At 34.3% G+C, this 17,762-nt stretch overlaps 3 protein-coding genes across 4 annotated transcripts in view; 1 reads left to right on the top strand and 2 right to left on the bottom strand.

Annotated features, from left to right (window-relative positions):
* Positions 1–12,518, bottom strand: part of LOC142341718 (uncharacterized) — a 110,834-nt gene extending 98,316 nt beyond the window's left edge. The window contains exon 1 of the mRNA XM_075392883.1: positions 12,506–12,518. The gene's annotated coding sequence lies outside the window, so the exon portion shown is untranslated. The remainder of the gene's footprint in view (positions 1–12,505) is intronic.
* LOC142341721 (uncharacterized) overlaps positions 1–13,448 on the top strand; it is a 24,951-nt gene extending 11,503 nt beyond the window's left edge. Inside the window, exons 5-7 of the mRNA XM_075392887.1 lie at positions 3,276–3,466; positions 6,352–6,577; positions 13,014–13,448. Coding sequence (XP_075249002.1) covers positions 3,276–3,466; positions 6,352–6,577; positions 13,014–13,073 — 477 coding nt within the window. The 3' untranslated portion in view covers positions 13,074–13,448. The remainder of the gene's footprint in view (positions 1–3,275; positions 3,467–6,351; positions 6,578–13,013) is intronic.
* A 2,795-nt stretch (positions 13,449–16,243) lies between these two features.
* LOC142341717 (uncharacterized) overlaps positions 16,244–17,762 on the bottom strand; it is a 188,137-nt gene continuing 186,618 nt past the window's right edge. For both annotated transcript variants that reach the window (XM_075392882.1, XM_075392881.1), the window contains exons 34-35: positions 17,364–17,653; positions 16,244–16,863 (exon numbers count right to left, since the gene is read on the bottom strand). In XM_075392882.1, coding sequence (XP_075248997.1) covers positions 16,606–16,863; positions 17,364–17,653 — 548 coding nt within the window. In that variant the 3' untranslated portion in view covers positions 16,244–16,605. The remainder of the gene's footprint in view (positions 16,864–17,363; positions 17,654–17,762) is intronic.

Below are 17,762 nucleotides of genomic sequence, written 5' to 3'. Positions count from 1 at the left end.
TAAAGAATTTCCGCTAATTTGATGAAGAAGCCCTTTCTAAAAAAGGCAATCAGAATGGTAACATCAAATCAATGTATTCTTTATGTGTAACAAATTGAAATAATTGCCACTTTTACTCATTTCCTCTATGAAGAAAGCAGGTTGCCTGGGGGATCTAGTTTCGGCTCAACGCATGATTTTTGCATAGTTTTATTTTGGAGCCAATATTTCGGATAGTATTATGGGAAAATTTGGCTCTCTCGAGTAACCAGGACTTCTATACTGAAAACAAACGGTGAGAATGGACTGTGTTTCTTGAGATATGGCGTAAAATATATTCTACGATTTTATCCGTGCAGCTTTTTAGCATTTCTTGTAGATTTCTGTTGCAACGGAACTGGTGTCGGTGTAGCTGAATATATCAAATTTGGCTGGGCTGTTACAGATCACACAATACGGGATCTCTTTATGTATGCCAGTCAAACTTGACAAAAGATATAACAAATCGAAGGCAAAGATATATGCCTAAGACCTGTCTGTGCTATAAGTCTCAATTTAAAATTGTTGGGGGGCTGAAAAGTTCAATTAATTAAATAGATAGTTTAATTGAACAAGCTTACACTGAGCAGTATTTAACCGGGTTGAGCTGTTACTTGATTGTGTTGTTGTTAAGTGAGTGCGTCGTTGAAACTTCTTCAAGTCGGTTTCTCGTAAGAATGTTCTGTTTGAAAATTAGAAAATGTTCTTCTAAGTTAGAAATCTTTTATATAATTTCTTCTCTGTTTGAATTTTGAAATTTATTTTGTAGGAAAAATAAAGCAGTTGTCTGCTGCTCGTCGTTGGCTCTGTTATTTGTCTCTCTAATTTTATTCCGTCCCACTTCGCTGAGAGAAACAATTAATTCCTCTCAGCTCCGTTTGGGCCGATAGGGAGCGAATCACAAACTCACGTTCATAGTGAGGTGCTTCTTAATTTTCCTATTGGCCGAGAAGGCAAGAGAATTAACTCTTTTTTATCTCACGGAAAAATTATTTGAACTCCAAAAAATAATAAAAATCTAAAAAGCTGAGAGCATCAATTATTGATTTCGTAGGCGCCTGTTTTCTGCTTTTCCCCTCTTCTAAAACCGCAACAATTATGGTTTTCTTGGGGGCTTTTTATGAGACTCTATTGTCTTTTCCCCTGAAGCAATCTGCTTCATCTTTATTGAACTTGGGGGGAAAGATCTGCATTGCAACTGTCAAAAGCAGAAGTAATTTAAATCAAAAGAAACTGTGGTTTTACAGGCCGCCTACGTTCAACAACGTACATTTTCTGTCCTGGATATAAGCGAGGAGATCCAGGCCTAAAGTTGTGTTTTTTAAATAAGTCGAACTGAGTTGTTTAAATACTTGTGTACTGGTAGTCTTAATAAGCGTTAGTTTGTTTAGCGCGCGGCGAAAGAATGGTTAATTAGCGCCTAAATACGTTCGCTCTAATGCGGGATTAATTATCCGTTCATTTGTAACGGCTCTCGTAATACTACAAATCGGATATCAAACGGGAAAGTAACCTGGTCCAAGGACAGGCAATGGGCACCTGTTTGCTTTCTCATTGAGCATTGATTACGAAGGTGGTTTAGTTTACAGCCATGCAAGACTAGCTAAGTTTCCTAATATGTTTCTTATTTAATTATGCAGTTGAGTAACCAGGCCATTTTTGTTGCAAATAAGAGTATGCCGGGCGCTGATTTCTTCTACACACTAAATAAAGATAAGGTAATAATTGTAAAAACCAAATTGACTCTTTGCGTTCCTGCTGTTTTTGTAATCGACAACTGTTTTTGGTCTTCTCTACTAGATGTTCCAAAAAACTACAACCAAATTTTTACAAACCGAGTAAAATTTCAAATGAAGGTGAAGCCGCGTTGCAAAAGTTTCTTGGAACAACTAGTAGAGAAGATCAAAAGCAACTTTTGATGACAAAATTAGCAGGAACGCAATGAGTCGGTGGTCCACAGCGTGATTCAACTAAATTAGCAGCTACAAATAGGAGTCTGGTCTTTTCAGAATTGTTTCAATTATCAAGATAGCCGTTAAAAATTTCATAAGCTTCTTTTAGCATTAATAAAAGATTTCGTTTTTAGATGGAAGAGTTTTCAAAGTTGAGGCCGCCATTTTAATCATAAGCCCTGCAAAAAGATGTTATTACAAAAACAGATGCAAAGTGATGTCAGGTATACCACTTGTTATCTGAAAAAATCAATTATTCCTTTGCGTCTTTCAATGTTGCTATCGAACAATCGTTTCTTACTGCTCTCATTCCCATTAAACCTAATAATAGGGATTTACTAATATCATTCCCGTTTCTCAAACATAATAAGCATCCTTCCCCTAACTGTCTACAAAAACATTGGCACTGATTAAAAAATTACTAGAGGTTACTCAATCTCTTTCGGACCGTAAAAAATTACTTTTTTGTTGCTGTAGAAGTCACTAGCAGTATTACAAAACATGTTCGAGGCATAACTCGAGCTGGATATTTCAGTTCTCCTTCACGTCCTATTTTCAGAGTTTTATAGAATTTTGCCTCCGTCGACTTTTTCTTGATGATTAGCTTTAAAACTAAACGCGCAGTTTATCGCTTGTCAGATTGAATATCTGACGTGAACTTCTCTACTGACCATTCGTTCAAGCTGTTCTCTATCGTGTAGTTACATCTTCGTAGCAGTGCTTTCTGCCAATTTTTTCTAGAATGTTCTTCCATTGAGCATCTCACTAAGAGGCATCCTAATCTAACAGCACAATTCAACCAAGCTGGCAGAGATAGTTTGAGGAGCCAGATATTCATGACTTTAAGGCTGATTGCGGACCACTGTTTGCCACCTCGCCCCGCATTTTACATCCCCTGCGTTTAATCCCAATCCTCTGAGGCTACCCTTACTTAGCTTATTGAAACTGCAATCAAAGTCAACCCCTCGCCTGTCATTCGAGAGCAATTTGACCGACGGTAAACGTTTGTTGTTATAGTCTACAGTGTACGAATCGCTGAAACGCCGTAGAATCGTTCTTCAAACCTAATAAGCATCATTCCCCTAAATGTCTACAAAAAAACATTGGCTCTGATTAAAAATATTAATATAGGGTATTTAATCTCCTTCGGATCGTAAAAAAAAATTTTATTGTTGCATCACTCAGTAGCAGTTTTAAAATACATGTTTAGACTTTAGATTCGGTTTTGTCATTTTGATTATAACTACTCTTTTGGTAGGGTCTTTAACTTGAAATAAGTTATACTTAAAAATTGTCCAAATTTAGGTCAGCTGGCACCAAAACTTTTGGGACTTTATGGATACATGGAATATCTGCATCGTGACACTGATCTGTCCCCCAATGACCCTCTTTGCAGTTGGGTTCTATGGAAAACAGATGAAACTGTGGGTAGCCATGTTTGTCTCTCTCGTGGTGTTTGTTGTTTCCGTTGGAGTTAGACAAGGCATATTAATTGGGTATGTACATGGACTTTTGAATTTTGCCATTATAGCCTTCAGCTTCAAGGGACATAAATTTAAAGTACACCCCCAAATAACAATAAATATATCAAAATATAGCTCGCTATAATTTCAAGGGAGCTATAATGGAGAAGACTTGGAAGATTTCCCCAGCCGAGTTAAGCTTGGCTGAATTAACAATAAGATAATATCACCATTTTAATTACAGAAGTTCTTTGGTAAGAAATTACTGGTGAAAAAATAGTGAAATAGTGCCTCCCAAAAAACGGACCCGAAGCCTTCATAATCATAATATATTTATTAAAAACAAAAAAAAACATTTTGCGCTTTCTTTCAACGCTGCTAATGTACTATGTGACTTGACACTAATGTGATAATTGAAAAAGACGGCATAAAGTACCAGAATTGTAGGAAAATTTTGGTTAAAGGGTTCTGGTATTATCAAAGCAAATAAACAATTGTTTAAAAGATTAAAAAGCACAAAAGACTAATTTCTAATTCCATTGGAAGAGTATGCAAACTTTCTATTGGCCGACACTACGAAATCACACAGAAACCACACAGAAACTGTCAAAGCCCAAAAAACCAGTGTTTTTTAAAAACAAGATTTTTAAACCTAGCAACCATCAGTTTTCTTCTAAAAAACACTAAGTAGATGATCTTGTTACTGCTTAGGAACGCAATTGTAACTGTCATTAGTGAGACTAATTCAAAAAACTGTCAATATATCAAGGAATACAGGCATAACTTAAAGTTTCAAGACAATTTTACTAAAACACTGTGTTGAAGCCAACAAAACACTAAATTTCGGGCTGAATTTTTAATATATGTTTATTGAATTTCCTTTTCTATTAAATATGATCTAACAGTACTTGAACTTCGATTTGAAATCATTATGGTCTGTAATTAACACAAAAACTTAAAAGAAAGCAAACAAAATCTGTTCAAAATGGGACAACAATTTGTATAGTTTTTGGATGGTAAAACTCCAAAACTAGACCGGCTATTGCAGCTCGTCCATAAAAACAATTATTCATTTCAAGATTTATCAAAATAGCTTAATCAATAAAAATAAGTAGCATATAAAATCAATAAAAATTAATTTATAGCAAAATTAATTAATTGATAACAACAAAAACGTCATTAAGTTTCAAAAACAAATGATGGACTTTGGATAATAATCGAGGAATATTAGCGACAAAAAGGTACCCATTGAAATCATTAGAAAGTTTTTTTTTATAGCTCCCTAGATTTTTAAGTAGACTTTTGACTGCTTTGATTCTGTCATAAGACTACAAAAAGAACGACAAATGCTGACAAAACTCAATATTCAATAAAAAAAAGTTTGAAAACGCTGTCAGGGCTGTGAAAACCAGAAACTTTACTCAGAATACACAATTAAATTTTTGTACTATTTGAAAATTAGTGGGATTTCATCATGTTTTGATCTCAGAATAAAAACTGACTCACCTTTAATTGGTTTGAAAGAGATTGCAAAAAATATTTTAAAAAAGAAATCCAAAACACAATCCAAAACATTTTTCAAAACAACAATCATCGATGAGAGCAAAACTGGCATTTTGAAGCCAAGCTAGTAAAAACCTTATTATTCCAATTAATTGAATAAATGTATCTAAGCAAACAAAAATATTAACATATCAAAAATAAAGGAGGGCAATTTTTATAAAAAACGATATAATTATCAAAAGGCATACAGATTGTTTGTTTCAGAGCACTTTCTTAGGAACAAGAGGTAAAATTAGCCCTATTCTGTGTCAACAAATATTGTGTCACCAATTTTTATGTCTGCTCTTTTGGCCAAAGTTCGCTAAAGAAGCGTATTTGGTGCCACTTTTCCTGAAAAACTGAAAAACTGGTAACTTTTGAGCCCCAATTTTAGCCAAAGGAGTTGGATCAAAGAATTAAACAATCTTCTAAACGTAAAACAATTGAGGATATCGTTAACAAATTAATCGCATTGTTCAGAAAAATTGATCAAAATTGTGCGAAAATTATGAAAATGGCCCAAAACAAAGGAAGTGAGGCTAACGTTCACATTACTCTAAGTCTCTCTAACTCCTCGGAAAAAGCGAAATTCAGAAAATTCTTTTTAAATTGGTAATGTACACTTGACACGCTTTCTAATGATACCACTCTCAACTCTACGATGAATAGATGAAAATTTCGATTGGCAAAAATTGACTGAATATAACAGAAAACAACCGCTTCTGAGAGAAATCAAAGATTGGAATGTCTGAATTTCTGTGTTTCACGTAAGCACTTAATTAAGCAACAAATATTTACTATTTGAGAAAATAGACTGAATAATAAAAGAGACAAGTGAAGAATTGCGGTTTATTTAAAAATAATGTTCTCAAACAAAATTTTTTTCTTTATGTTGATCCTAAATTAGTGATCACTTCAGTCATTGTCTTTCACGTTGCCCCGAAATTTTGGCTGTGCAATTCTTTCTTATATTTTGTTTGTGTTCATTCACTAGACAGTAAAGAGGACGAAATAAAAGAGAGTTTAGAAGAAAAAAGTGCTGATTGAAGTCGTTATTGGACTTTTTTCAGCGAAGGATCAGTGTGCCTCTCAGTTAAAAGCAGAGCATGCACGAAGTAGTTTTTTGGTTGGTTGTTGAAGTTCACCAACTAAGTTAAATCAAACAATTTTGTGTTTGTCTTGCATATTGATAGAGGACTTCACCCTTTGTGACCCCCCTTTTGGTACACCCATTGTTAACCACATGCAAATGCATGTGCAATATTAACACACACATTGTTTTGCTCTGTAATGACGTATACTTTGTAAAGGGGCAGGGGGTGGGTGGTCACGAAAAGATTCCTGCTAGAAGTGAGCCGGTTTGATGTGATGAACAGGCACAATGTAGACAGTATAAGCGATGCCTCAGTGAATGGAGGAATGAGAACCATCTTCTACTTCTGCTATGTACTCGCTCTGGTTGCGGCATCAGCGAGAGCGATTCTCTTTGCAGCCCTCAGGTCTCAAATCAGAGATGCCTTCCGAATAGAGGGCAACGGATGTGATGATTTTGGCATGGCTTGCTTCTGCGCCCAGTGTGCCCTTTGTCAAATGATGGCTGAGGTGAAATATTTTCGGCTGTAATTAATGAAATTAAATGAAATAGATCTTGAAACGGTTGTACTGTATACATTAGGAGCCAAAGTTTTATCCTAATAACGGAGAATACGTTCTCGAAATTTTTTTTGCTGCAACCTACTAAGATCTAAACATGGACTGCGCTTAGAGTATAAATAAAGTCAGCTTTTCATGTTAATGCATTGGTTCTTGATTCATGTCATTGGCCTGATCAACCCCTCATCGTGAAAAGGATTGAGTTCAAAACGGACCAATAACAATCGATATACTGGTTGTAGCTGGTAAGGTTTCCCAATTTTCACCCCTATTACTTTAACGCCGTATAGCATAAGAGCAATAACACGTAACGTTACCTACCAATCGGAAACAGCTCAAGAAGATGTGAAATTTGATGTTTGACTTTGGTCCCAACTGCTACAGAAACGAGTTGAACAGATGAACGACAATGAACAGATGAACAACTCGATAAAAGCGAGAGATTTTAAGTAAAATGACACGCTTAAATTGTAAAAAAACACTTAACAAACGTCACAAATGTAGTTTATCCAGTGAACTTACGTACTAACATAAAACTAGAGTCATTAAAATCAAGCTGATCGTAATTGAAAATAACACTTTCTGTAACTACAGTTCACACATTCGGTTCTCATAAAGTAAATTATTAAACGAAAAAAGGAGTTTAGGTGTCTGGGAAAACATTGGGTAGGTAAAGCAAGTTTAAGAGACATTGATTTTGAAAGATTGTTTCGCGAAGACAATGAAGGGAGAGAAAAGCAAAAAGCAAAAACACCAGAAAGCACTTTCCCACGTTGGCCAAACTTACTAAACCTAATAAGGCGGTAGTACGGCACCGTATAAGTCTTTGATCAAAACCGTACTAAGATCTTGTTAAGTTTTCTACGGGCCGTAGTAAGACCGTGCTAAGATTTCTAAGGTACCGTACTAAGACCATACCAAGATTAATAAGGTGCCGTACTACAGTTCAGTTCTTTGTGAGGTCATTTTTTCTGAGTTTTGAAGACTTATACCGAGTACCAGAATTAAATAAAAAATGACATGTATGAAGTAAATGTTATATTAAAAATCGACGTCAGATTGTCAGAAATCGCGTGGTCTCCTAATACTTGAATCTTATGGAACTGATGTTTTAAGACAGCTGGGAATACTAAGAGAAATAAGTATTCAAAAAACATAACCTAAGAAGATTTCTAAAAGCTGGCCAGGCCTTATCAGGGAAGCAAGAAGTTTTGTAATATCAAACTGTTTCGAGGCAAAATTTCGTGACCATCGAGTGTAATATCAAAAAAATTTAACGTTTGAAAGCAATACCTTTCAAATCTTGCAAAACTTAATGGGGCCTTACGGCACCGTACAAAGTTTTGTAATTTTTCAGTGGTGAGAAAAGTAAAAGCCACTACCAAAAAAGCAATTAAAAATGACGCCTATGAAATTATATATCGCTTTTAAGAATTCAAACTATAGAAATTGGCATTTACATCATTTTTCTACAATGCCGTAGAAAAATTGTTACGGCCTTAAACGGCGCCGTAGAAAGTTTTGTAAGTTTAATATGTTTTCAAAGTTTCGTCTAAGGTGGTCAACCTGGGTTTGTTCAGTTCAATCATTTTCATAGACTATTTTTTTAAAAATATATTCATCATTTTACAATCCATCATTTGAAGTCAACATAATCCACTTGCGTTATTTTGATTTTTAACGGTTGGTATACACTATAGTAAACATGAACCTTGAAATTTTCGTTCGAAGGAATTTAAATGTGGATTTTGGATTTTAGAGGGAATAGTGAATGTGGATTTGATATTAGAGGCAAAAACGCCCTATTCTTTCTCCAAAACAAATGTCAGACAAAGAATGACAGAGAGGTTTAAAAACAATAACACAAAGAAAAAATACAAAATGTGAAAAGTTGCAAGCAAGACAATTTTATGACATGACACATTATGATATAAAAGACTCTGACAAAAAAGTAATCGCTAAATAAGATCAAAGTTCACCTTAGCAGTACAAAGCACATCAAGATAGTTTCTCCTAGCTCATATAAATTTACTGATTGGAATTCGCATAGTCACTTTTTCGTCGTTCACTGATATCATAATTGCAAATACTCCAGGCTTGGCTCCCACAAATTATGTTGATGATGCTGTTAGTTTTCTTTCTTCGCAGCATCCAAGCAATTCGATAACATTCTGCAGGATATCATTCCTGCTAGTGACAAGTCATCATTATCTAAAATTACCAATAAGGGCAAATGAAATCAAGATTTCAAAAAAACGGGAAACTTTGAAACTAATCGCAATTTTCTGTTTAAAAAGTAAAAATGGCGCACATATCAAAACAAAAAAGACTCCTATTGAGATTGATTTGCTGACAAATTGATTTCCAGAAGTTTTCATAATAAATTTCAAGAACAAAGTCTGAAATGTTTAGAATTTTAAGCAAATTTTGTGATGTAATTCACATTATGCTTTTGACGAATTTTTAGTTTGATCGGCACTACAAATCAAAATAGGATTCTTTTCAGTTATTGCTGTTTTCTCGGCAAAATTGCCATATATCTTTTTTTTATGCCCGGAAAAACAAAAGCCAAAAACGGGAGACAAAATTCTTATTGAAAATTTGTGAAAATGTTCGCATTGAAAAGTTCCAATATGAGATAAGGCGCATAACAAAACAAAATTTTGTTGCCCCTTTTGCTGTTGTGCTGAACAGTTGTTGGTGAAAAATCTTTTAAAGATAAAACCATTGGAAAATTGGAAAGAAACCTATTAAATTTTTTGCTATTGGTTTCCATTAAAAAAACTTTGCTCTTATTTGCAAACAAGGTCAAATTTTCTTCATTTGCAAAAGCGACCCATCACTTGCATATGACTCAACAAATTGAGCTGTTCGGCCGGAAGAAGAAGGAACCGCCACCTTTCGTTGTGTAGTCCAAGGTGTGCCCGCTCCTTTGGCTTTTATTGCGCAGGGCAAGACTGAGCAGGGTTTCCCCAATAAACTGACAAGACTTTACGATTATAGTCTCAGAGTATTGACTAACTTAGACCCCCAACGCATCATCAATAATTATCTGATGTTCTTTTTATGTTCAAATAGGTTGTTAGTGGAAATGACGGTAATTGTGCAATTACACGAAAAATTTTGCGCAGTAGTTCTAAACTTGCAATTTTAAGACAAAATCTTAACAGAACAACACCGTGAATCAAAAAACTTTTTAATTCAACTTTGTGAAAAATTGATTATGGGTTTAAGCAATTCTTCGGCTTTTCGTAGTTTTCCGGCCTCTCGCAATTTAAATCGATATTTATCTAGAATCCTTTATTTATGATAATTTAGACTTTCATGAGCCCGAATTTGTATTATGATAGTATTTGAAACAATTTCGTGCTTGAATAGACGAGCAGTGCTACCACGTGCAATTTTGGTCTCATTTTGGACTTTTACAAAAAAAAGCTTCGGATTGGATTTCGGCACAGTTTTTAGAAATCTTTTCGCACTTTTTGTTTTTTCTCTGTTATTTACCGACGAGTCATATTCATAGAGAAGGTTGGATTTATGTGAACACCCAATTGCGGCCAATTGCATTGTGAAATGAGGCCCAATAAAAAATTAAATGAATTCATAAAATTTTTTTAAAAAAAATTTAAAGTTTTTTTTCGTGCCTCAGATCACGATTTTTATTACTTCAAAAAATGTCGTAATTTTCTAGTGAATTCGTAAAATTAATTCAGTTTGACGTTCTCCTCGCAGACTTATTAGTCAAAATTGCATTAATCAAAAGCTCAACTGGCCACCTTAAAAAAAGATTAGTGAAACTATCTAATGCTTTCAATTGATAATAACAACTGTAATTGCACAGTGAAACTATCTAATGCACAGTGAAACTATCTAATGCTTTCATTTGATAATAACAACTGTAATTGCACAGTGAAACTATCTAATGCACAGTGAAACTATCTAATGCTTTCATTTGATAATAACAACTGTAATTGCACAGTGAAACTATCTAATGCACAGTGAAACTATCTAATGCTTTCATTTGATAATAACAACTGTAATTGCACAGTGAAACTATCTAATGCACAGTGAAACTATCTAATGCTTTCATTTGATAATAACAACTGTAATTGCACAGTGAAACTATCTAATGCACAGTGAAACTATCTAATGCTTTCATTTGATAATAACAACTGTAATTGTACAGTGAAACTATCTAATGCACAGTGAAACTATCTAATGCTTTCATTTGATAATAACAACTGTAATTGTACAGTGAAACTATCTAATTCACAGTGAAACTATCTAATGCTTTCATTTGATAATAACAACTGTAATTGCAATAATGATAATTGAACAATTAGATAATTGATATAAACTGTTATCAATTTGAAAATATTTATTTTAGAAAAATCACAACCATTGTCTCATTCAACAAACTTTCAAATGAATTTCCGTCAACTTGTAGCTCAATCATTAATGACAGGTTCATCTTCTTTAGAATAAAGCAGCATTTAATCTGTTGGGTGGTTTTATGATTCAACTAAAAAATTATGTCTTTGATACTGCGAGTTTTCATAAAAACCACTTTGATTTCTGCTTATCTGGTTAAATTTATTACAATTCAAAGAATTTGAATTGTATTGGGGCGCTGTCTTTTTTTTTTTTTAAGATCTGTTCACACATTTTCATGATTTTTGAAGTCAAGTTGGAGTAGTGATTTTGGTCACGCCGAAACAGGAAATGGAGCGAAAAAGCGAGTGGTTTTGCGGCGTGAATTTTTTTCGCTCTAATTTTAAAGTAGAGTGAGAAAACGGTGTTTGAACAAAAATTCGGTTTCTCGGTAGTGGTTTTTTGTTCACATGCGGCAATTTCACTCTGATTTTTACTGTTTTTTCGATTTTTTGGATCGGATTTTTTTCTAAATGGTTTTCCCGATCATTCACTGCTCATTCTAGGCCTAGCTTTTTGTTTGAATTAAATTTTCAATTCTCGCTAGTGGTTTTTTTGTTCACATGCGGCATTTTGACATTGATTTTCTGTTTATTTCTTATTTTTTTTGTTCTGATTTTTTTTAAAATGGTTTTCTCAATTCACTCATAGTCCATTCTAGGTCTAGTTTTTCTGTTTAGTCAATGAAAATTCTTTGAATTGTACGTCAGGACTTGTCCTGCTATGTTTTTTATTTCTTCTCATTTTCCATATAACGTCGATTACAAAAGTTGTTGGCGTTGAAAAAGGGATCAAGTGAAAATATGTAATAATTTAAGTGAATTGCAAACATTTTTAATTGCTTCGACACTTTTCTTGCAAATTCTTTTCGAATCAACAGATCTCAACAGTTTCCTACAACAGTTTCAGTGAATTTTTTGGTTACTTTCAGTTGAAAGCTATGGTTTCAGAGACTTTATTAATTTGCTTCCAAATTAACATAATTTTTAACTTAACCCACTTTGTTTTTCCTGTCGTCTACATCTGACTCTGTCTCATTAATGATTTTTTGTTTTAAACGATGTTTTTATGACTTTGACATTATGTGATTCTATCAAAAATGTTTGCGACTTTTGATTCAGGTCAGTATTTATAGTTTGTGATCTCTTTTCACATAGCCGTATTAAAACAGACATTATTCATTATTCAAATTAGGCGCAAATCAACATATATAATTTTTTCAAATAATGATAATTTATGGTTTTTATGGTTGAACATTTGTGTTTTTGTAAATTAAGAACTTTTGAGTTTTACCTGTATTCCGTGTTATTGTGTTGTCTTCTGAAGTTATTTGGTTTCAAAAAATTTGATGTGATTTAGATCTTTGCCCTTTTTCATTCTTCTTTGCCGACTTGTAACCTTGTCTTCTCAAGGAAAAGTCTTTTTTACGTAGTGAAGTGAGGGTTAATTTAATAAGTTTGTATTTTATTTTGATGCTATTTTGATTTTGTTTGTAAATAAATTTTATTTAAAAATTTGAATTAATTAATTACTTGGTGGTTTGAACTTGTAAGGACTTTCTTTACTCATACACAAATTGTTTTTGAACAGCATGTGAACTTTTGAGAGTTTCCTATCTCTCCATCATTTGGTACACATTTAAGTCAAATTGTAAATGAGCGGGATCGGAACATTATATGCGAACGCACATTATCGACTCTCCTTGTTTTACTTCTTTTGTTTATTTTAGCATAATTTTTTTGTAGTGACCGCCTTGGTCCTCGTTATACACACAACGCTGCACCCCCACTGAAATGAATTTTTTCCCGTTAGCTTTCGTATTAACACACCGCTCATTTCTACTGCATCCAACTTAAATTTCTATGTGATTAATAAATTAATTAAAAACTGATAAACGTAATTGATTGTGAGTTTCCGTCAACCGTTTCACTGCCCCAACTTTCCAGTGTTTTAGCTCGACTGGAGACGACAATTGGAGGGAAAGAAGACCATTTTTACACAAGGCAGCTCTTGAGCAGTCGCAACAATTCCTGATCCTGATTTAGAAGGAAGATGAAGCAAACTTTGTTCAGTTTCATAGTGACTCCATATGGCCTTGTGCGTGCTTTTGCGTGCCGTACTGTTGCACTAAACATCAGTCTGCATAATCTGCTATTAAGTTGGAATAGCCAAAGCAACAAATACAGTATTATAAGGGTGCAAGGGTATGATTTAAAGATGCTCAAATTCTGATGATGAAAGCAAAAGAGTTGGGGATTCGTTAAATAGTTTCAATTGTTTTACAGCTAAATTCACTGAACTGTGAGCATAGCTGGAAGCAAAAATCTTCTTAAAAATGAATTTCAATTATAAATTCTAATACTGCTCTTAACTTGTCACTTTTATTAAATATTTTCGTGGCAAAGAGCAGACAGATGGAAGACTTCTAACTAATCTTTTTTTAGAGAAATAACATATGTGGGACGTCTAAACATCAATAATACCCGGGCCGAGGTATCAACGCTAAAAAACGCAAAATTATGTAAGATTGGCGTTGAATGCGTTGAATTTATGTAAGATCTACGCTTGAGCGTAGATCTTACATAAATTCAACGCATTCAACGCCAATCTTACATAATTTTGCGTTGAATTTTGGCGTAGATCTTACATATTTAGCGTTGAATTTAAGCGTAGATCTTACATATTTAGCGTTGAATTTAGCGTAGATCTTACATAAATTCAACGCATTCAACGCCAATCTTTCATATTTTGCGTTGAAATTTGGCGTAGATCTTACATATTTAGCGTTGAATTTTAGCGTAGATCTTACAGATTTAGCGTTGAATTTAGCGTAGATCTTACATAATTTCAACGCATTCAACGCCAATCGTACATAATTTTCCGTTGAATTTTAGCGTAGATCTTACATATTTAGCGTTGAATTTTAGCGTAGATTTTACGTATTTAGCGTTGAAATTAGCGTAGATCGTACATAAATTCAACGCATTCAACGCCAATCTTACATATTTTGCATTAAAATTTGGCGTAGATCTTACATAATTAGCGTTGAATTTTAGCGTAAATCTTACATATTTAGCGTTGAATTTAGCGTAGATCGTACATAAATTCAACGCATTCAACGCCAATCTTACATAATTTTGCGTTGAATTTTGGCGTAGATCTTACATTTTTAGCGTTGAATTTAGCGTAGATCTTACATAAATTCAACGCATTCAACGCCAATCTTACATAATTTTGCGTTGAATTTTGGCGTAGATCTTACATTTTTAGCGTTGAAATTAGCGTAGATCTTACATAAATTCAACGCTTTCAACACCAATCTTACATATTTTGCATAGAACTTTGGCTTAGATCTTAAGATCTTACAAATTTAAGGTTGAATTTTTTGAATTCCATTTAAGACCACTTTATGATTTCAAAAAATTTTCAAGTGTTTTTTCAAAAAGTCAATTTTTTCACTGTTTCGACCCCTATGCTTCACAGGTGAGAAAAGCGAAGTCAGCAAAAAACCACTTTTTAGTGCTCTTTTATAGTGCAAAATCCATTTGAGACCATTTTACAATTTCAAAACTTTTCCAAGTTTTTTTCGACAAATCAATTTCACTGTTTCGACCCCTATGCTGCAAAGGAGAGAAATGTGAAGTCAGAAAAAAATCATTTTTCAGTGCTCTTTTATAGTGCAAAATCCAATTGACACCATTTTACGGTTTCAATTTTTTCAAGTTTTTTTCAAAAAGTTAATTTTTTAACTGTTTCAACCCTATACTGCACAGGTGAGATAAATCACTTCTTAGTGCTCTTTTTTAGTGCAAAATCCGTTTCAGACCATTTTACGATTTCAAAACTTTTTCAAAATTTTTTTCGAAAATTAATTTTTTTCACTATTTCGAACCCTATACTCCAAAGGTGAGTAACAAGAAGTCAGAAAAAATCTTTTTTAGTGCTCTTTTATAGTCCAAAATCCAATTCAGACCATTTGAAGATTTCAAATTTTTCAAGTTTTTTTTGAAAAATTAATTTTTTTACTGTTTCGACCCCTATACTGCACAATTGAGAAAAATGAAGTCAGCAAAAAATAACCATTTGCTCTCTTACGGTGCAAAAACCATTTCAGACCATTTTAGGAATTCAAATTTTTTTCAAAACTTAAAAAAAATTTTAAATTTTTCCCAGTACTTCTCACATGATAAATGCGTTGAATACGTTGAAATTATGCAAGATCTCGGCTAAATTCAACGAAAAATATGTAAAATCTAGGCTAAATTCAACGAAATATATGCAAGTTCTACGCTAAATTCAATGCAAAATATGTAAGGTCTACGCTAAAATCAACGCAAAATATGTAAGATCTACGCTAAATTCAACGCAAAATATGTAAGATCTACGCTTTATAAGGATTTCGGCTCTTAAAGAAACCAAGGTACGGTGGCGCAATGGTAGAAGAGGCGACAATTAAACAGGAGGTCAGTGGTTCGAGTCCTATACCCAGAGTTCTAAGCGTTGATTTTTTGTAAGATCAACGCTAAATTCAACGCAAAAATATGTAAGATCTACGCTAAATTCAACGCTAAATATGTAAGATCTACGCTAAATTCAACGCTAAATATGTAAGATCAGCGGCAACTAGCGTTGACAAGTCGGATTATTCACCGCCATTTCTTACATAATTTTGCGCTGAATGCGTTTAATTTTTGTCTTTAAATTCAACGCATTCAACGCAAAATTATGGAAGAAAATTGCGGTGAATTTTCCGACTTGTCAACGCTAGTTGCCGCTGATCTTACATAATTTTGGCCAAATTCCTCGGCCCGGGTAGTCGATTGTAGTCGGAGCATGGAGTTATTTCCAATCAATTCAAACTCTTAGTGAGAGGCCCCTTATGTATGGAAAGTCAAAAACATTGAGAGTTTTTGATGTAGTTTGAGTAGAAAAAGTTACATTTTCATCGGTGGAAGCGTTGAGGAAAAATTATCCCTAAAAACCGCATATTCTACGTCAATTTACCAGTAAAAATAAATGTAACTTTTAGCAGTGAATTTGTAGGATTAACAGCTTTTAGCGGTGAATTGCGTTTGTTTGAAGCTATCATACAATCGATCACCTCCAGTTCTACTTTTACCCTCTTGGCTTCAGCTAAACGTTTTTTTTTCAATGTTCATCAGCTTTTTACTCCTCAAAAACGTATTTTCTCTCAAGTTTAGCAATTATTTGAAAAATTACAGTTAGATTTGAAATGAACACTCAAATTTAATGAATGTGGTGGTTTACTTTGGCACCTGAAACGACCATAACTCTACCATAACAGTCCCAAACTATCCACCCCTTGCCCAGCACTTAAATAGCTAACTAATCTTTGGGTTTTGTTCATATCCAATGGCCTACAAAAAGAGGGAAGTTCGAAATGAGTGTACAGTCAATGACCTGAACTGTAATTGCTGATTGATATAATTGTTGAACAATGCTAAATTAACGAGGGCATTATTAATTCAGGTTACTTGTCACTCAAAGTTTGCACGGGGGAATATAATGGTGGAAAGAACAATTCTCTACAATTTAAGACAAACTCTGCATTTGCTAATTGAGTTAATAGCTTCGGACTCATCAAACGTGTAAACTGCAGCCGGTGCATCCAGTTGATTTCCGGTTGATTCGGAAGCCATAAGCCAGAAACTGAGGGAGGTGGCAAAGTTGTTGCAGGTACCCTTGGCGTGACACTCCAGAAACGGAGTTGACCTGTAAGATTCAAGACAGGAGCCAGGGGAGTCCAACCGGGATCCAGCACCTTCGCCACCAGCGCCAGTTTCCTGAAAAAAATTAAGATCTATGAAGAAAAGATTTGGTCAATTGTATAGTTCCTTCTAAGTGTTTTTGCTTTAAAATGGTAGGTTTAAGTTCCATAACGCATCTATGTATGGTATTGCAGGTATTTAAGATATTCGAAATCAGGAGAGAAACATTAATACCCCCAATCTGATAAAGTTCTGGCTCGATCACTATGAAGGGACAGTAGCCAATTAGGATTTCGGACACACAAGGATTATTCAAATTTGTTTTCACACTGCAGTCGTAGGAATAGAAAGGTGGTTGTAAAAATACACCTCACTTCACCTTCGAAATCACATTGAAAAGCCCTCATTAAAAATTGCTCAAAAAGGTCACGATTGTGTCAAACTTTCTACAACACTTCGTCCTTTTTGCCAATAGTCCAATATTAATCTCATCATAGTTTTCTCATTTGATAATACAGTTTAATGAGATTACTATAAAACAGAAGACTTTATTTGAAATTGGAGACAACACCAACCATGAGGTAACTAAACCCAGTCCACAAACTACCCCAGCCCCTTGGACACCCCGGGTGATCTCTGGTCTGACTGTGGACTGCAAATACTGGCTTTGGGCTCTCACATACTCTGCACCGACTGATGTAGTCTTCCATGGATCCAACATCTATCGACTGACTAGTCGGAATGGACTGCTCCGATCTGAGCCAATAAGTGAAGTCATTACGTAATGCCACGTTGCACTTCTTGTTGACGTCACAGCTCATGAACAGAAGAGGATGCAGTTTGTTAATGCAACTTCCTGGCATGCCTAAAAATGAGCTATTTTTCCAGCATTAACATTCAATTCAAATGGGTCGTATTTAATTAACAGAAAAACGTTTTTTCATATTAGCCTATAAACTATTCAGGTTGCAAGT

This window comes from Convolutriloba macropyga, chromosome 6, assembly GCF_964194025.1.
Source record: "Convolutriloba macropyga chromosome 6, txConMacr16.3, whole genome shotgun sequence".
Lineage (NCBI taxonomy): Eukaryota > Metazoa > Xenacoelomorpha > Acoela > Convolutidae > Convolutriloba > Convolutriloba macropyga.
This window is presented reverse-complemented; position numbering and strand designations above follow the sequence as displayed.